Source organism: Rosa chinensis, chromosome 1 (genome assembly GCF_002994745.2).
Source record: "Rosa chinensis cultivar Old Blush chromosome 1, RchiOBHm-V2, whole genome shotgun sequence".
Classification (NCBI taxonomy): domain Eukaryota; kingdom Viridiplantae; phylum Streptophyta; class Magnoliopsida; order Rosales; family Rosaceae; genus Rosa; species Rosa chinensis.
In genome coordinates this window covers 59502199-59522790 of record NC_037088.1, presented here as the reverse complement: position 1 = coordinate 59522790, position 20592 = coordinate 59502199, and the positions used below count along the sequence as shown (strand labels likewise).

Below are 20592 nucleotides of genomic sequence, written 5' to 3'. Positions count from 1 at the left end.
ATTGATCCAGTGATCGAATAGTGATTACTGATCGACGAGCCAACGCCTATATATGCACCGACATGCCGGTGAGAGCAATCTAAGTTTTAGTCTCTAATTCTCTCTTAAGAAACCAAGACTGAGAAGAATCATTTACACAACGTACTCTAGCTCGTCGTCCTCGTCCATATGGGTTATCAACCATGATTGAACCAAAACCAGAAACTGAACTGAAGCAAATTAGTCCAGCAAGTGAAACTAATATCGGTCCATATTATGATATACAACCTTTATAAGGCGATTATTATTAGTTACTACAATATTTTTATTCTCTTTGTAGCTGGATAGACTTCAGAAGTAGCTCTTAGTTTGTATTCCGTGCAATTGGGGGCGAAAGAGAAACAACCAAGTTAGCAGACAATATTTCTGGGCCAGTAGCAGAGGAATAAACCATAATGTGCAAACAAGGTAAATATGTTCATATACGCTGCAATATTCTTCTCTACATGTGGATTGACCATCGAGATAGCGCAGAACCACTTCTTTAGTCTCTCCCTCCCTACGCCAACGAACACTCTTAATAAATGATGGGCCATAGCCGAAGACTGCTACATGTAAACGAAGTTAGCAGAGCCGCTTCTTTAGTCTCTCCCTCCCTGCGTCAACGAACTCTGATAGTAATTCATGGGCCATAGTCGAAGACTCTGCGTACATGTAAACGATGTTTAACACCACACCTTGAAAGTTCAACTTTGCACCACCTAGCTTCCTGCTGGTTAAGCGAACTAAATGGAGCTTCATATGCTCAACTTCTGCGCATTTCGATCTACCTACCTTCATGTCATGACCACCCTTTTCCTTCTCACCAACCTTTTCCAATCTACCATCTTTGCAAATGCATTGAGCAATGAAACCGATCGCTTGGCTTTGCTGAAATTCAAAGATTGCATAGCCACCGATCCAGATGGGCTATTGAACTCATGGAATGACTCCGTTCACTTCTGCAAATGGCAAGGAATTACTTGTGGTAGACGGCATCAAAGAGTAAAAGCCTTGAACCTACCAGACGCTGATTTGCATGGAACCATATCACCATACATTGGCAACCTCTCCTTTCTCAGGATATTCGGCCTTTTCAATAACAGCTTCTCTGGCAAGATTCCACAACAAGTTGATCATTTGTTCAGACTGCGAGGTATCAATCTAGGTATCAACAAGTTGGAGGGGGGAATTCCAGTCAACCTGACCTTCTACTCGAAATTAAGATTCATAAGCCTTGCAGCAAACCGCCTTACCGGCAAAATTCCTTCAGAGATTGGGTCATTGGGGAAGCTTGTGGATCTCATTCTAGAGGAAAACAATCTGACGGGACCCATCCCACCTTCCATGGGGAATCTTTCATCACTCACTCTACTTGACTTGGCACAGAACAATTTGGTGGGCACCGTTCCAGAGGTGCTAGGCCGATTGAGAAGCTTATCTGATTTTGCAATTGGTATCAATACTCTATCTGGTATGATCCCTCCCTCCCTTTTTAATATATCATCCATCAAGACCATCTATCTTACGGAGAATAAGTTTAAGGGCAGTATTCCGCCTGATATAGGCCTAAACATGCCTAATCTCCAACTACTGTTACTTGGTATAAATGAATTCTCTGGGAAAATCCCGGCCTCACTTTCCAATGCTTCTAAGCTTCAGAAGCTTGATATTGGGGAAAATAATTTTGTTGGGCAAGTTCCCGCAACTTTTGGAAATTTTCCTAATCTCTTGTTTCTCAACTTCTATAGCAATAATCTAGGAAGTAATTCATCAAATGATTTGGGATTTATAACATTCTTGACAAATTGCAGCAATCTGGAAATAGTTGATCTGAGTTCTAACAATTTTGGAGGTGTTTTACCAAACTCTGTAGCCAATTTCTCAACCCAACTGACTAAACTCTACCTTGGGAGGAATCAAATAGCGGGAACGATTCCTGAAACATTAGGAAATCTGAACAATTTAATACTCTTGACCCTGGAAGTAAACTTGTTCACAAGTATCATTCCGGCTTCTCTTGGGAAGTTACAAAAGCTGCAAATATTATATTTATATTCCAATAGATTATCAGGCTGGATCCCATCTTCCTTAGGAAACCTCACCCAATTGTCTGAACTCACTATATTTGAAAATGAATTAGAAGGAAGCATTCCTCCAAATATTGGTAACTGCAAAAATCTGCAGGCGATGGATATATCAGACAATAAGCTTAGTGGAGATATACCATCACAGATCATTGGTCTGTCCTCCTCTATCTTCCTCAACTTATCGCAAAACTCGCTAACTGGCATTCTGCCTGTGGAAGTGGGTAAGCTGAAGAATATCAATACACTGGACATCTCTGATAATAATTTGACTGGGGGAATTCCAGAAATTATTGGAGGATGTCTGAGCCTTGAATATCTTTACCTACAAGGGAATCTCTTCCAAGGTATGATACCTTCTTCTTTGGCTTCTTTGAGAGGTCTTCAGTCTTTAGATCTTTCACGAAGCAACTTGTCAGGACATATTCCAAAAGACCTACAGAGACTTCCATTCTTGATATATTTGAACCTTTCGTTCAATAACTTGGAGGGTGAGGTACCGAAAGAAGGAGTTTTTCGAAACACAAGTGCAGTATCATTGCATGGAAATACCAAACTTTGTGGTGGTGTTTCGGAATTGCAGCTACCAGCATGCCCCATCAAAGTACCAGAGCAGAGAAAGTTGCATGGTTTCAAACTAAAGCTCACAATTTCTTTAGTTGCTGGATGCGCTCTTCTGTTTGCAGTGATCATAGCTCTTTATTGGAGGAGAAAAACACAAAAGAATATGCCGTTATCTGCAGTGTCATCAATCAACTTCCTTCCAAAGGTTTCATACCAGACACTTCATCAAGCTACTGACGGATTCTCTCTGGGCAATCAAATTGGATCAGGTAGTTTTGGCTCTGTATACAAAGGGATTCTTGATCAACAAGAAAACAACGTTGTTGCCATAAAGGTCCTCAACCTTCAACAGAAAGGAGCTTTCAAGAGTTTTGTGGCAGAATGCAATGCACTAAGAAATATCCGGCACAGGAACCTTGTGAAGATCATAACATGCTGCTCTAGCACAGATTACAATGGTAATGACTTCAAAGCTCTAGTTTTTGAGTATATGTCAAATGGAAGTTTAGAGGAGTGGTTGCACAGAGAAAACCAATCAAGGAGTTTGAACCTCCTTCAAAGACTGAATATTGCTGTTGATGTGGCTTCTGCATTGTGTTATCTTCATGACCATTGTGAACCACAAATTATTCATCGTGACATGAAGCCGAGCAACGTTCTTCTTGACGATGACATGGTCGCTCGTGTCGGTGATTTTGGATTAGCAAGACTCATCCCACCAACCATGTACTTCTGTGAAAATCAAAGTAGCACAGTTGGGATAAAGGGAACCATTGGCTATGCTGCTCCAGGTAACAATCTTCTGCCATACAATTCCTAAATTTCGATCTGCTAGTTTATTTAAGATAAAATATGAATATAGGCAGAAGTAGGAGCATGGTAGCCTATAATTAATGTGACACAGTGGCATTAAAACCAATTGAAATTTTAAGCCCTACTAGTTATCAATATAAGATAAGACATCTCAAAGATCGTAAGAAGACAAGACATAAATGATCTCCTTCTCTAAGAGAGAAATACACTGTATCTCTATCTCAACCCAACAATGAAATTTATTTGTTTAATACATTCATACATCACTAACCATTGATTAATGAAACTGTTTTCATACTAATCTGATCAATAAAGAAACTTTGCTCAGCTGGGAGGGGGTGTTAGTAAAGGTTTTGTCCTTTAGTTTCTTGTTTTTATTTTCTGCCATAAAAAAAAAATAAAGAAACTTTGTGTACTACAGTAGTTAGGTTCCAGATTGTATACAGATCGAGAACTGATATATATACTTGATTGTTTTATGAATTGTAGAGTACGCAGTTGGTGTGGGGCCATCAAAGCAAGGGGATGTCTATAGTTATGGGATCCTTGTGTTGCAATTATTCACGGGAAGAAGACCCACTGATGAAATGTTTGTAGATGGTTGCAATATCCATACTTTTGTTAAGACGGCCATACATGGAAGACTAATGCAAATTGTAGATCCTACTCTTGTTGCCACTCTAGAAGAGATTGCAACTTCAACAACGAACAATGAAGTGACCAATATCTGTGGTTACAACAATGAAATCGAAGCTGATGAAGGCAACATTGACAATGAGAATTTAAGCACGATGAACACTTACGTGTGGAAGTGCATACTTCCAACCCTTAAGATTGGACTCGCATGCTCGGAAGAATCCCCAAGGAATAGGATATCTATGGAGGAAGTCCACAGGGAGCTACACCATATAAAAAATGCTTACACTAATGTCGACATCCGTCGAGAGAGGCCAAGAAGAAGCTAATTAAACAAGAGGTGCTGCTATTTTCTTCTTTATGATATATCCTGGTATTTTTTTTTTTTGGCGTTTTTCATTTCATTTTTATTTGTTCTTTCTTTCATTTCCTCTTTGACTGTATAATCCTCATGTTTTTGTGGAAATAACTTCCACAGTATGGCATAGGAAGCGAGAAGTCAATATTCTCTGACTTGCACCACTGAAGACATCTAAAGACAAGATAATTGCCTGGAAGTGTGGAAGAAAATAAGTTGTAGGTATAATAATCTATAGCTTTATTTCGATTTCTAAGTTATGCGTTGTTTGTTGTTTAAATTTCCCCTGAGACCTGATGAAGACCAACAATGTCGTAATTTGATTATATATAATAATTGATGTAATGCAATTGAATTTGTGAGAATTATCAGAAAAGGCAAACCTTTCTTTACATTACATTGGCCTTACAGGAAAATCATCACTTCCGATTTAACCTGGCACCTCATCCGATCGTGCCAAGTTGAAGGAATAACGTAACTATATAACGGTCCAAATGCTATCAAATAATTGAACTACAACTACAGAAGACTGAACCTAAAAGAACAGAACCAAGCAGTCAACGGATCCAATTCTAAATATGCAAACTTCATAGGGCACAACTCTAATTACCGAACTCTCCCAATTTTTTCAGGGAAAAAATATTAATATAAAAAATATATATATATGCAATAAAGTCTAGCTCACACGGATATTTTGATCTTCTTCTTCTACATTCGTTTTCTCACAGATTCAATTCGGCTCTCTCCACCAAAATCTCCGATGGCGAGTCTGTGGCGGGCCGCGACGGGCCTGACCGATAAGGCCGACGACCACGACGGCGTGGAGTTCTGGTCAAACCCGGAGCGCGCGGGGTGGTTGACCAAGCAAGGCGAGTACATAAAGACGTGGCGTCGCCGGTGGTTCGTTCTGAAGCAAGGGAAGCTGTTCTGGTTCAAGGACTCCGCCGTCACGCGCGCGTCGAGGACACGCGGCGTGATCCCGGTGGCCACGTGCCTGACGGTGAAGGGCGCGGAGGACGTGCTGAACAAGCAGTACGCGTTCGAGCTCTCCACGCGCTCCGAGACCATGTACTTCATCGCCGACTCCGAGAAGGAGAAGGAGGACTGGATCAACTCGATCGGACGGTCGATCGTGCAGCACTCCAGGTCCGTCACCGACTCCGAGGTCGTCGATTACGATAGCAACAACAAGAACTAAAGAAGAAAAGAAAGGCTAGGTTAGTTTCAGAGCTCCAATTGATGATGATGATTCATCCCCCCTCTGTAATTTAGGCACGTGCATAAAAATCTGTGGAGAGCTCTCTGTTTGTTTATATCAAATCTCAATGTTCTCCCATTTGGCTTGCTTTTGTTTGTTGAATTCAGCTGCTTTGTTATTATAGGGTTTAATGTCAAATTGGGATTCTTGATTAACTTTGATTTGATGATTAGTATGGAAAGTGTGGATTTTTAAGGAAAAAGGTTACTGCTTTGATATGTACAATCCAATTGATTGATATAATTCAATGAATCTGGTATCATTCAATTTTTGGTGATCAAAATTGGATTTTATGCATTTTTGGGATTCCATGTAATTGTTGAGTGGATGTTCTCAATTTCCCCAGAATTTGATTTCCAGGGTTCATAGATTGATTTCTCTAAATTAAACCCTTTTCTTAAATTGAAGCTTTATTTTTACCACAAGGTGATTCATCCTAGGGGAGAAGCTTTATCAAACCCTTGTCTTAACTGAAAGTTAAGATTGAAACGTTCGTTTACACTAGGTGATTTACCCTTTTGCACATTGAAGCTTTTCTCTGGGCATATCAGTCTGGCACCAGCGAAATTGAACCTACATCATACTTCTTGACACTAGGACATAATTCAAAGATGTGGTCTCTGGGTACTAAACATAGACACTAGCTAGGAAAGCACTGATTATTCAGCATTCATGAACAAATGCGGCCTCAGCCAAGTCGATGGCACGAGCAAGACCTGCAGCTTTGTTCTGGCACTCTTGGTATTCATCATCAGGATCACTGTCAGCAACTATACCAGCACCAGCTTGAAGATATGCAACCCACTCCCGACGGGTGTTGCCATTTTTGTAAGAGTACATTGTGTCAAAACGGGCTGCTGTTGGAAACACCATGGTCCTCAGAGCTAGTGCAATGTCCATATCACCGGAAAACGATACTGCTCCAAATCCGCCGCTGTATGGGCCACGCCTGTTTACCTCCAACTGATCGATTAACTCCATGGCCTTCACCTATCATGAAATCCATGATACAGATTGATGAACTTCCAAATATCTAAAAAATTAGTAAGGTAAAAAGAAGGGCTGTAAAAAGGAAAGAAAGTAAAAGTCAGATTGATAACCTTTGGTGCACCACTGACAGTTCCAACAGGCAATGCAGCTCGCAGAGCGTCCCAGCAAGTGAGACCGTCTTGCAGCTCGCCGGTGACCTACATGATGTCTCTTCACCTTAGCATCTTATTGGCTTATTGCACTGGGTTTGGGTTTTATGTTAATAAACAGTTAAACACATTGTGATCACAGAAAGAACGGAGGTCATAGTGTTTGGTGGGGTGGTAAGGCTTTGGTCTCATATATAAGAGGTCAGGAGTTCGAGCCCCATCAAAGGTGGGAATGGGGTGGGGTTTTTTTTGAAAAAAAAAAATAATAATAAAAAAAAAGACCTCAACTCAATCAACTCAGAGAAAGAGAGTTAATGGCAAAATGGGCGTCGCATAAAGTATATTAATTTCATTTACCTAATCTGAGCAGCTACAAATAAATAATAAATAAATTAAGAATTATAGCAGTAAGTCATATCTTTACTATCACATAATAAGGCGTTACTAAAGGCATATAGGTGCTCACAGTAGAGCTTATGTGCATGACATGGGAATATCGTTCAACGTTCATTAGTCTTTCCACGTTTACAGAACCAAATTTGGAGACCTACATCAAACCACATCACCAAGACCAGTTTATCCACTTACATTATTTAAAAAGAAAAAGAATATTATGAACAGAAAAATACAGAAGCACTCATAATGAAATATCTAATACAACTTTCATGCCTTCCAACCTCAGTGGCAAATTATCCTTTTGACTATGAAAGAGGAAAGGAAGAAACGCATACTTGATACTACTATATATATTTGGTGACTAATGAAAAACAAAACAGATGCATGTGCACACACGCATACGTCATTGTTACATACTTGATCCTTAATGACACAAATATCAGAATAAAAACAATTTTATTAGCACAGACAGCTGTTCTAACTTCTAACCAGTACAGCAGAAAAGATATTTGATGGACCTATAGATCCATACATATACCTAAACACTAATGTTCTGAAACCAAGAAAAAAGACACAGATGATCAGATTTACAAGTTCAAACTTCTGGAGTATGCAAAACATGAAATGAATACTTACAATTTGCACTCGAGTTATAATGTCCTACAGTGACAAAAAGTATTTCCACACTATTAAGTAATGGTTTAAAGACAAACCTTTCCAACATCATTCCGACCCAAATCAACCAGCATGATGTGTTCTGCACATTGCTTTTCATCATGAAGTAGCTGCACTTCTAACATTTTATCCTCTTCAATTGTCTTCCCTCTTCTAGAAGTTCCAGCTAATGGCCGATTCACAATTTTTTTCTGTTTATAACATCATATCAAAGAACATTCTCATTTGTAAGTACTTACAGATTTCACTCCCCAAAAAAAAAACATGGCATTTAGAGAATCCAGGTGATGATAATAGCTTAGATGATCCCCAGTATTGAGCATCTACAGTAATTTGTTAATCAAAACTTACATACTCATCTAAAGAGATCAAAATAAAAGAAGAAAAAATTACATATGTGTAGAAGAATGACTCGTCATATTTACCTTCTTTGCACTCATAAGAATTTCTGGACTTGAAGCAACCAGTATACACCCTCTAGCCTATTTGACAGAAATAGAACATAGAAACTGCCCATTTTAGTTTACATTATTGGCCAAACCAAAAAAAGAAGTAAATCACAAGGATATACACCCTAACCTGCAAGTAAGTCATATATGGACTCGGATTTACAGTCCTCAGGGCTCTATAGACTTCAAATGGGTCAGCAAATGTTCGGCGTTCAAATCGCTGACTTAATACAATTTGGAAAATATCCCCTGAGAGTATATGCTCCTTTGCCTTCTTAACTATGTCCTTGTATGCCTCACTGGTCATGTTTGAATTCTTTAAAGGAGGACCAAAATGGTGAGTATGCAGGCTCACAGCACCGGAAGACAGCCTTGGTCTAAAAATTGACATTTAAATCAATTAGCTCTGAATCAAAGTACAAATCATGATATGATTATAAATAAAGAAGCACAATAGTCACTCACAAGTCAATGTTATGTACTCGAGCCACTAATTCATCCAACCGTTTTGCTCCATCTGTATAGGCTTTCTCAACTGAGGAGTACCGGTCTAACCTCACCCAGTGAATCACATAAATTTTCTGAAATGAAGGCAGCAACAATATCTCATAAATACCTTGGGAATACATAACGAGGATTGTATCTAAGTAATTACTAATCTAATTGTGAGAAAAACAACTCATTAGTTGGCAGCTAAAAGTTTAACATAAAATCCGGTTTTCAGGTGGTTCTAAATGAGCAAAAAGAGTGTAGATGCTTCCAAGTAGGCGACAATAATTTTAGTTCCTTTCCTTTTCTGTTAGACAGAGAGTATGTTTGAACGTATATGTAACGGTTATATATGGAGAGAATGCATATACTGCAATAGGCTAAAACAATTATACACAGTTCCAACCTTTTACATTAAAGATGATTCAAAATTCACAAAGACTGAAAATTTGAATATGTACCTTCTCCACATGGTCAAACACTATAACATCATCATAGAGTCCTAAATGCATGTCTGGAAGATTTCTGTCATCCTTGGGTGCCTTTGAGAATGGCAGTCTTCTCTTTTCCACATAACGAACTGTATCATATGAAAAGAAGCCTACCCAACCACCTGTTCATAAATACTTTATTAATTAGAATCACAAAGGATACAACTCTTCCAGCACTCTAAGACATGAACTGAAAATGAATCCTAGTTATCTACTAGTTAATTATGAGAAACAATTTAGAGTTCAGTCCAGCATCTAATTGTGTCATTGGAGCAATTTAATGATTCCATCCATACTAAATAGTGGTATTGTAGTAAAACTAAAGCAAGGTAGTAAATCATAATACATTTGCAATAAAGGTGAATAAAAAACCAATTTGTAAATTCCAGCTGCATACAATCCAGAAAAAAGTATCATAAATTCAGAGCTGTGATACTATTACATAGCAAGCAATTATCATGAATAGTACATTGTAACCTGTCCCTTACCACAAAATGCATCTGGAAGTTCATGAATAAGTTGGGGACGCCAACCCTGTGAGATTCTTTTCGGAATATCCATTGGATCGTCAACAAACTCCTCCACTGAACACCTTCCTTCATGATCCATTATAGTCACCTTATTTTCTTTCGCCACAATCTCCATTGCTGGTTGAGCTCCAAGAACACTATATCGCCCCTAACATAATCAATGCAACACCGAGCTATAATGCATCACTCAAAGCAGCCACAGTCACAAAAGCCATACATATCAAAGCATGTCTATCACAGTCAAAAACCTGGGTGCTCTGATCAACCGACTCAAACAGAAAACTCGGAGCCTCTCTATCATCTTCCTTCACCAAGCATCGATATGCAAGAACCGGCGTGAGCTGGTCCGAAAAAATGCACTTGTAAAGGGGAACCAAATTTCCATTTTTTGACACTTCCTCAAACTTCTTTGCATCAGTAGCTGAAAAATGAAACAAAACATAACAGAAACAGAAGAAAAATAAAAAATATTTCCCCAAAAACGGAGCAAAAAATAAAAATGAAATTGCTACAACCAAATTCATCGAACTTTCTTTCATTAATATTCATATATATAGCTAATGGAGAAAAAAAGTTAATACCCACATTAAAGTTCGTATATTTCCTACATTTTCTGCCAAAAACTCATGAGTAAAAGAAAAAAAAAGCAAGAACGTTGAATCCAAGACTGAATCTTTCACAATGAGTGAGCTCAATTCAACTCCTTTTGCATATAAGAACACAAAAACAAGAACCAAGAACAAATTTCAAGTCTTTTTGGTTACCCTCAAATTCTAAGCAACCAAACAATGTAAAACAAAGCAGGGAAAGCTGAATTAACCTAAAGACTGGTTCTTCAGAGAGCAGCATTTGACTTTTGGGAAGCATTTGATTTTTGGGACACATGCAAGTAATGAGCTTGAGGTTCTAGAGGAAATGCTGATGACGGGAACCGGAGAAAGCCGGTGAGTCGCCGGCGGAACCACGCGGTGAGAGATGCAGAGAGCTTGCATGTCGGTCAAGTGAAACGGAAAATGGCCGGTAACGGAAACTGAAGAGGTCCTGGGAAATGTGAGTTTTGTTGATTTCTGTGATAATAGAGTTTTGGACAGTGGGGTGAGACGAGACTAGAGTGCGTTCTATTTGTACTCGTCGTATTTAATGAGGTATGATTTTGTTTCCATTATTTTGATTTTGAATAGTTGGGGGAATAGTGAGACTTTCCTCCTGTCACCTGCCCACTAGTTACCATTTTGGTTCTTCTTTCCTTAATCTGCAGAATTGCTTATGTGATTTTTCCAATAATATGGCATTACCATAAAAGAGTAATTTTAAATGAAACCCGAGTAATCGTGTTATTTCAAAACAGTTTCTCTTTTCTTACGTGTGTAGTTTAAATCGCACGCTACGTAACGCATTTTGTAATATGTAATTATTGGCTCACAAACGATGTAAACAACAACATCCGGTGTTAAATCTTCTAAAAGTAACATGTAAAATGCAATCATTAAATACTAACAAAAAAAATTTGTAATTATCGGTGCGCCCACAAGAAATCTGGCAACAAATAACAAAATGTATGAATTCTAGAGTTGATGTATTATGTAAATTTTGGAGTATTTAAAGTGTGGCATGCCAAAATAATGTTGTTTTGTCAATCAAATGTTCATATCTTTTGAGGTATGCACACCAAACTACAACATATTGGGTGATATTGCAAAAGAGAAATTTCTATTAATACTAGGGTCATCATTCGACGAGTGACATGTATTACCAACTTCAAAACCAAACCTTTTAGTTTCAAAATTGAGTTACCAGCAACCAACCAAAATTTTCAATGTTAATAATTCCTACCTATTTCAGTTTTTGGGTCTTCAGTATTATCAACTTTACAACAAATATTTATTTAGAACATAAATTAAAATGAATAATACGAGTTTGTTTTCTCTATTTTATAAATTATCGTACTTTTGTGTTCATCTACTTATTTTTCAATTTTCTTTGCACCTATGACATAGAGTTTTAACCATTTTCACCTACTTATGTAACGATCTTTTACCGGATTATCCAATAATATATAACATATTTTTCTAAGCTCATTAAAATATATGTACCATTAATCTTGTAGTAGCCTAGTAGTAATAACTTTTTTTAATAGACTTTGATATCATTAGAATCAAAATCAAAACACTAGACTCTAAAACATTTAATTAATATAAGGTAGCTGGCATGAAAATTTAGAATTCTATTTTAAATGTAACTCATTACAAGTCAATTTTGAGCTCTCTATATAGCGAATTTACTAACAAATAAACAACTCCGTGTCTTTCTCTGAAAATAATTAACTAGCCTTCTATTAGCCTACGATACCAACAGAACGCCATTTCATGACAAAAAAAAATACAAGCAACTCCTTATTTATAAGCCGTTTGAAAGACGCCAATCATATTCAAGATAGTTACCAACTCCCAGAGAAGTCATGATCTTAATAGCTTGACACTTAAGGACCACATCTCAACCCAAACTACCCAAGAAAGTCCAACTCTTGTGCCGTTTAAACGCCGCCAATCATATTCAAGATAGTTACCAACTCTCAAAGAAGTCATGATCTGAATAGCTTGGCACTTAAAGACCACATATCGAGCCAAAAGTCCAACTCTTGGGCTTGGCCAGCCCAAATTACTAAGTGATAAACGAGGGTGGCAAGGCACCCTCCTTGAGAGCCCAAACAACCTAGACTTAAGCCCAAACTCGGAGGCCAAGTCGAAGTAAGCAAGGCTAGCAGGAGGATGCATCTCCTGCTAAAATGTCGTTGCCTCCATCTCTGGCGACCGACCCATCTAGTGCATAGTCTGCACACGAATTCACCTCCCCTCTGCAGCCAAGCACTGATCAGCAGTACAACCACAATGATGGCACTAGGTCGAAAGAAACCAACAGACCTAGCAAGAAAATCCGCACAAGGCCAGATGTACACTAACCACATCTCTACTCTTATTCTTCAGCTGAAGGACGCCAAGCAAACTACACACCTAGCACGAGATCCGTACGCTACACCACCATAGCTTCTCCTCAGACCTAATAGAGATCCAAGTCAACCACCTCCGCCACCCAGAAGCTGCAGATCCAGCTCAACCTCGACCAACCGCTCGATGCACATCCCCACAACTACAGCTGTACACGACACCATGACGTTGACTCGATCACAGAAAATCCAAAGCCAGTTGAGGACAACGCCACTGCTGGACATCCTCTACTGTGCTATTTGCTGAGAACTGGCTAAATTAGCAAAATACCTTTATTTTAGACTAGTAGTAATAATGTTAATACTATTATAAAAATATTTATGCTTATATTTTTTAATATGCATGTATGTGTATTGAAAACTAGAAGATATATACGTAATATATAATCAGTAAATTTGGTATTTACTAAAACTAAACCAACTTTTTTTGATAATTTTCAATTTAGGATTTATCGTTTTTAAATTTCTAAAAATTCAATTTATCAATTCTAAAAAAGGAAATGATGGAAAATGTCACATTAGAGAGTGAAATGATAAAAATGTCATATAGTTTCCCACTTGATAAAAAGGCCCATAATGAATTGTTAATAATATTAATTTAGTCCTTATGAATAATGAGGTGATGTTAAAAAAGGTTAGTTTTTAATTTTTCTGATTCCCATTCTACCCTTAAGCCTATTGCACGTTTATAACTTTAGTGTCCCCAACGGAGATGTCGTCCAAAACCTACGCCTCTGATGTCCTCCAAGTCTCCTTCCAAATCGAACAGCTGCCGATCACCGCCGCTCTCTCCAAGTTCTTCTTCTACATCCTCTCTCAGAGCCTCGTCGTCGATGTCGGGACTTCAAGGCTCCAAATCGGCGCAGTTTCGATTCCAGAAGCAGTGCGGTTTGGGTTTCGAAGGTAATTTGCTGTATCAGAGTAGAGATTTGGCATATCGAATTAGAAATTGGGCGATTGTTCATAGCGACTTTGATTTTGGAATTGAGTTTTGGATGAAACGATTATAGGATTGTTTAAGTTATTTTCGTTAATTCTGGATTTGATCCAAAACCAGAATTATCAAACTCGTGATTTCGATCTAGAACTATCATGATTTCTCAACTATAAATTGTAGGTTTATCTATCCACGGTTTTGATTTGTGTTTAATTTTTATGGTGAATTTGATAGAAGTTTAGGAATTATGAAACAGGTTAGTTTTTCTTTTCTTCAATTGATGTGCTTTCATAGAAATTGTTGTTGTTCTTTTGATTGACATAAATTATGTTGAAATTAGACGATAGATATAGTTCCTTGATTATTTTGATTTAGTTGCTACTGGACGTTGGAAAAGAATTGGTCTGAGATATAATCAAAACAATAATGGAATGTAGAAAGTAGGGAGAATTGAATTTGAGGAGAGATGCAATAGGTATTGTAATCCTTTGTTTTTCATTTTTGTTAAGCTAGTTGTGAAATGAGCCTAAGGGCCTTCTCAGGTATCAGGTACTGTAGGGGAACAAGGCAATTGTAGTCGATGAACCATTGGTTAATAGGGATCGTCTGTATGGTAGATCCTTTGGGGGACTTTGAATTGATGGTGGTCGATATTGGTGGTGTTCTTACAATTTCAAATTCACAGGCCCATGTCATGGAAGAAATGGTCATTTCAACGACCATTGGTATGGATGGAATTTCACTTGCCTCCAAAGAGGCAACTGTTAAAGAGTCATCTGTCATTATTTTTCTTGTTGATGGCCAGGTACAGTTTTTGATAAATACTTGTTGGACCAGGTGCAATTAATGTGCTTCTTGTCTCTGCAACATGCTTATACAATATTGGTTGGATGAAATTTTTCCTTAGTAAAATTGGTCTTCACACTGTAGGTATATGTGCTTTCATTCTTCTGATATGATGAGTCACATTTAAGTAGAAGTTATTTGACCCAAAGTGATTAAAAGACTACTCGAAGAATCAAAAATATCATGCAAGCTACAAAGTTGTATATACACCATGTCATGAGAAACTAATAGGCTAAGTAACACCATGTCAGTTCCTAGATTTGGGTCTGAGAAGTTAGTAGTGGTTGAGTAACTAACGTGTTTAGCAAAGTAAGGAATGACTTTTTTTCTTTTGTTGTTTTGTTGTCTTGATGTTGCTCATGTAGTTGGTAAGGCATGCACAAGTGTTTTCTAATTAATCAAACAACTCATATTTACTTTTAGTAAATATACTGTTTCTTTTTATTTTGGTGCAGGGTGAGATCATAATTTTGATTGAAGAATTAGGAAAGAATTGTTGGCATAAATTTCGTGTTGATACGTCACCACGGCGATTATGGAACAAATGACAATTGCATTCCAGATGTCTTCCTTGATTTGTAATTTGTTTGCAACAACGGTAGATTTTCAAACTTGGAATGTTCTTTCACAAGGCAAGAGGTTCCAAGCTATCATTAGAGATGGGAACAGAGAAAGACTTGCAGCTTTGATGCTTAAAGTAATGTGATGGTAGCTATAGAGTTATTTATGATCTTTGTGGTAGATGATACTGGGAATTAAATTCCTCTTTTAAACTGATATCAAAAGTACGTTATGTTCTATGATATTCTTCATTTATACTTTTTTTTTCTTTACCAACCTTAATCTTATTTGTTTTATGTTTATGAAAAGTGACTTGATATAAATGCTAATTAATATTTGTGGCCGGAAAAAGATTACAATGTAAATGAGAGCTTCTTGGCTACACACCACTTTTACATTTTTGACCAGTGACATAGCATGTGACTTGGCAACTGATGTGATTGACATTGACTTGATCGGTGACTTTGACAGTTACATAATCAGTGATTTGCTCATGCATGTGACATGGCAACTGATGTGATTGACATTGACTTGATCGGTGACTTTGACAGTTACATAATCAGTGATTTGCTCATGCATGTGACATGACAAGTAACTTGGTCAGTGACATAGCTAGTGACTTGAGGTTAATAATGACCATGTCACTAACCAAGTAACCTGACCATGTCACTAACCAAGTAACTGACCATGTCACTAGCTGAGTAACTGTCAGTAGCCAAGTCACAAGTTAATAACTAAGTCACTGTTAATCACATGTCACTAACCAAGTAACTGTCAGTAGCCAAGTCACAAGTTAATAGTCAAGTCACTGTTAATCACATGTCACTAACCAAGTAACTGACCATGTCACTAACCAAGTAACTGTCAGTAACCAAGTCACAAGTTAATAGCCAAGTCACTGTTAATCACATGTCACCAACCAAGTAACTGACTATGTCACTAACCAAGTAACTGTCAGTAGCCAAGTCACAAGTTAATAGCCAAGTCACTGTTAATCACATGTCACTAACCAAGTAACTGACCATTTCACTAACCAAGTAACTGTCAATAGCCAAGTCACAAGTTAATAGCCAAGTCACTGTTAATCACATGTCACTAACTAAGTAACTGACCATGTCACTAATCAAGTAACTGTCAGTAGTCAAATCACAAGTTAATAACCAAGTCACTGTTAATCACATGTCACTAACCAAGTAACTGTCAGTAGTCAAGTCACAAGTTAATAGCCAAGTCACTGTTAATCACATGTCACTAACCAAGTAACTGACCATGTCACTAACCAAGTAACTGACCATGTCACTAACCAAGTAACTGTCAGTAGCCAAGTCACAGGTTAATAGCCAAGTCACTGTTAATCACATATCACTAACCAAGTAACTGACCATGTCACTAACTAAGTAACTGACCATGTCACTAACCAAGTAACTGACCATGTCACTAACCAAGTAACTGACCATGTCACTAACCAAGTAACTGACCATGTCACTAACCAAGTAACTGTCAGTAGCCAAGTCACAAGTTAATAGCCAAGTCACTGTTAATCACATGTCACTAACCAAGTAACTTACCATGTCACTAACCAAGTAACTTACCATGTCACTAGCCGAGTAACTGTCAGTAGCCAAGTCACAAGTTAATAGCCAAGTCACTGTTAATCACATGTCACTAACCAAGTAACTGACCATGTCACTAACCAACTTCCTCCTTAACATTATGTGATGTGGCTCATCTTTGTTGGTGATTTGATCTTAACTGTGACTTGACCAAGTATTTACAGCGACATGGTCAGTGACTTGAGACAGTTACATGGTCAGTGACTTGAGATAGTTACATGGTCAATGACTTGAGACAGTCACATGGTCAGTGACTTGACCAGTGGCTTGAGGTTAACAGTGACTTGTTCATCACTGTGACATGGCCCCCAACTTCCTCCTTAACATTATGTGATGTGGCTGATCTTTGTCGGTGATTTGATCTTAACTGTGACTTGACCAATGATTTACAGCGACATGGTCAGTGACATGACCAGTGACTTGAGACAGTTACATGTTCAGTGACTTGAGGTTAACAGTGACTTGTTCATAACTGTGACATGGCCCCCAACTTCCTCCTTAACATTATGTGATGTGGCTCATCTTTGTCGGTGATTTGATCTTAACTGTGACTTGACCAAGGATTTACAGTGACATGGTCAATAACTTTGCCGATGACTTGAGATTAACAGTAACTTGGTCAGGGATTGAAAGTGACGTGGTCAGTGACTTTCCCAATGACTTGAGGTTAACAGTGACTTGGGCAAGGATTGACAATGACATGGATAGTGACATGGCTATTGACTTGTGGTTATTAGTGACTTGGGCAGTGACTTTGTCAATGACTTGAGATTAACAGTGACTTGACCAGAAATTAATAATGACATGGTCATTGACATGTTCATAACTGTGACATGGCCAATGACTTTAGGCTGGTTCGGTATGCCAAGTGGACCCACAAACCTCTTTTCTTCTTTTTCAATTTTTTTTTTAAATGAAACTAAGAGCAACTCCAACAGCTTCCCTATAATTTTTGTATTATAGAGAAGCAAAAGTCAAACCTTTAGCCTATTTTTCTTCTCAAACTCCAACAGATTCCCTAGTTTACAGTAATCTATAAAATCTCCATATTCTTCTTTAAAATTTTGGAGTTTGCTGTAAATATAGGGAATTTGGTTTTCTCTCTCCTCACTTTCCCTAAAATAGAGATAATTATAGGGAATCTGTTGGAGCAAAAGAGGCTTATTTTTCCCTAAAGTAGAGAAAAATTAAATTATAGGGAAGCTGTTGGAGTTGCTCTAAGAATCAAGTTTATTAATCGAACAAAATACACATACCAAGCTCAGCAAAACCCATATATCATTACTGAACATCACACAAAGATCAACTAGCTAGGTAGACATCAGTAACAAATCAATTACCATACTAAGTGAAAACAATTAACAAAGTCGTCTAACAAAAGTATTATCGCTCATACTAGATACAAGAACAACAGCAAGGGCTAGTTGGACCACAAGAAAGTTCCCATAGCAAATTCCTCTTGTGCTGGCCATTAGCCTCTTATGGCCTAGACGACACCGCTTCCATGCCGCCTCCACTCATTCTGATTTTCTTGTTGATCTAGCGCTCATTTGCTTCTCTACTTCTCTCTGTAACTCTACGACCCACAAAACTTTCAAGCTACTCAACAGCTTGAAATCACCTGCCAAATTTGTCAAATGTAGCAATTAACAATGGAATAATTCAGTTTGTTGACAAGTACACAATGTCAGGTGACATTAACAACTAGGAATAAAAGAAAAGTTTCATTACAGACAACTAGGCAAGTAAACCTACATTTAAGAGAGACAATAGCACTACTACCTCAACCAAGTCTGTTATAGAAAAGGCAATGTTGCTTATTCAAATTTTATTGACTCGTATTATTCAGGTACCTAAATTCGTCATATGTAAAGAACATGATAATACCCACAGAAGCATTCAAGCATAATCTAAAGTCTTATTACCTAGCATACTCAAATAATCAAAGACATTTTTAATATTTTATTTACAGAAAACAAGATATGAATCGGGAGGGAAAAGATATATAGAGGAGTTTTGACACAACGTATTGTGATTGTGATTTTTCGTGGTCAATAGTGAAAACTGTAAAAGGAGCTAAATTGCATTACCAGGCCAAGGAATACATCACCAAAAACAATTCCAGTAATCTGATAGTTCATGTAGATAAACACTTTCTGAATCATAGTCATCTTACATTTTGATAGTTCATGCTCCTGACAACCACTTTCTGTTTTAGTTTTCACATATCCTATAACTTCATTCCTATATTATTGACACATATAAGTTACTCCACCTAGGGAGATAAAATGGTGACCTTGAGAAAAATCAAATTCCGTTCTGAACAAACTCCACTGTTAAGGACAAAATGCAAACAAACTACTGTTTGACCAAAACATGCATCGAAACCAAACGACTGCCAAATTCTATCAGAGTCCAATAAAAAATTGAACCTAGAGGGAGACAACTTTACATTGATAGCTAATTCATGCACAAGCCTAATAACAAACTAAGCACCTCAGTTTGTTCATTCTGCAGCAATAGGACAAATAAGTGGAACTCAACCAAAATTGCTTTAGTCATTCAGCAAAAGAACAAAAAATAGCTAAATCAGCTGGACCCTATAGCAACAAGATATGATTTTTTTTTTCCAACTCCAAATTCCCTAACGCTTCCCTTAATTATATCATCCCTTGCATCATAATCATTATACCTAAATGTCTGCTCAGAAGCCAAGCGTAACAAATAAATTTCATTGAAAACCTCCCACAAAGTGAGATCTTCTTATATGTTAGCTGCTCATCACTGCTAGTAAGGTGAAAAACAGTCGGAACTACCAAATGGTCAACACACTCAAGGCAACCGGAGTACCACACCACATTTACATTAAAAAACTAAACACATCACATACATCATTGTTATTATTATTCATTTCATTCCACAGAACAGTGAATGGAGTATTCGGTACCTGGTTGGTGACAGCCTTGGCCGTGAGACAAAAATCCTTCCTCATCACATACTTGTGAACCAAACTGGTTGGCTTGTTCTGCTTCCTGGTCTTGGTGGTGGCGAGCACCACAGACTGGTCTTTGCCTGCAGCCTGAATACTCAACAGTCTTCTTGTTTGCCAAACCTGCTCACCAAACAATCCAAATCGAATAACAACAAAATCACATATTTGTAGTGTTTATTATTAGATGAATTAGAACAAATCAATCCTACGGTTTGTTATTTTCTGAGGTGGAGTAAAATTACCGGAATGCTTTTAGGAGTGGAGGTTGTAGAGGTTGTTAGGCTCCTTGTTGAAACGGACTGACGGACGCCGGCTTGGCTCCAGCCGAACTGCTTGACCAAGGAGTTGTTTTCTTGACAATCTCCCAGATCAACTGTCCTAGAACGGTGGCCATTAGAACCAAACAAAAGCTGTACGAACCGATACAAATGGATTATTAGATAAATACAAGACTAGAATCCCTAGCTACAAAAATCACAAAGCAGGAATAACTCTCGTAAAGCTCAAGAACGAAATCGGACCTCCTGAGGATCTCCGAAGCAATTCCTGAAAATCGGCACCGCCTCTACCAGATCTCTCCATCTCTACAGGGTCGATTCGAAGTTCCCGCTCCGGCGAATAAGCGCAGAAACAACGACGTAGGGAGACCGAGCTACTAGACGCCATTGGAGAGTGAGAGAGAGAGATGAATGAGTTTGAATGGATATGGGTTCACTGAACCCGGACTTGGGTAAAG

The 20592-nt window shown here is 38.0% G+C and overlaps 4 protein-coding genes, 1 long non-coding RNA gene and 1 other non-coding gene across 6 annotated transcripts; 3 read left to right on the top strand and 3 right to left on the bottom strand.

The window, feature by feature from the left end:
* The first annotated feature begins 770 nt into the window (after positions 1 to 770).
* On the top strand, positions 771 to 4756 carry LOC112171007 (probable LRR receptor-like serine/threonine-protein kinase At3g47570). Its single transcript, XM_040509918.1, has 3 exons — positions 771 to 3460; positions 3972 to 4458; positions 4597 to 4756. The coding sequence occupies exons 1-2, from the start codon at positions 781 to 783 to the stop codon at positions 4445 to 4447; spliced, it is 3156 nt and encodes a 1051-aa protein (XP_040365852.1). The 5' UTR covers positions 771 to 780; the 3' UTR covers positions 4448 to 4458; positions 4597 to 4756.
* A 409-nt stretch (positions 4757 to 5165) lies between these two features.
* Positions 5166 to 5950, top strand: LOC112196455 (pleckstrin homology domain-containing protein 1). Its single transcript, XM_024336808.2, has one exon. It carries the CDS (start codon positions 5237 to 5239, stop codon positions 5672 to 5674), a length of 438 nt encoding a protein of 145 aa, XP_024192576.1. The 5' UTR covers positions 5166 to 5236; the 3' UTR covers positions 5675 to 5950.
* Positions 5951 to 6105: 155 nt separating this feature from the next.
* LOC112177864 (anthranilate synthase alpha subunit 1, chloroplastic) lies at positions 6106 to 10993 on the bottom strand. The gene is made up of 11 exons (XM_024316110.2): positions 10724 to 10993; positions 10152 to 10324; positions 9862 to 10051; positions 9344 to 9495; positions 8859 to 8974; positions 8524 to 8770; positions 8370 to 8426; positions 7983 to 8135; positions 7340 to 7420; positions 6835 to 6921; positions 6106 to 6724 (listed from the first exon to the last, which is right to left on the bottom strand). Exons 1-11 carry the CDS (start codon positions 10893 to 10895, stop codon positions 6398 to 6400), a joined length of 1755 nt encoding a protein of 584 aa, XP_024171878.1. The 5' UTR covers positions 10896 to 10993; the 3' UTR covers positions 6106 to 6397.
* A 2694-nt stretch (positions 10994 to 13687) lies between these two features.
* Positions 13688 to 15422, top strand: LOC121052166. Its single transcript, XR_005808241.1, has 3 exons — positions 13688 to 13810; positions 14530 to 14649; positions 15146 to 15422. It is a non-coding gene; the product is annotated as an uncharacterized LOC121052166 (long non-coding RNA).
* Positions 15423 to 19480: 4058 nt separating this feature from the next.
* On the bottom strand, positions 19481 to 20522 carry LOC112170998. The gene is made up of 3 exons (XM_040507897.1): positions 20349 to 20522; positions 20099 to 20266; positions 19481 to 19976 (listed from the first exon to the last, which is right to left on the bottom strand). Exons 1-3 carry the CDS (start codon positions 20520 to 20522, stop codon positions 19725 to 19727), a joined length of 594 nt encoding a protein of 197 aa, XP_040363831.1. The 3' UTR covers positions 19481 to 19724.
* Positions 19564 to 19655, bottom strand: LOC112183178. The gene has a single exon (XR_002929769.1). It is a non-coding gene; the product is annotated as a small nucleolar RNA R24 (small nucleolar RNA).
* Positions 20523 to 20592: the final 70 nt, after the last annotated feature.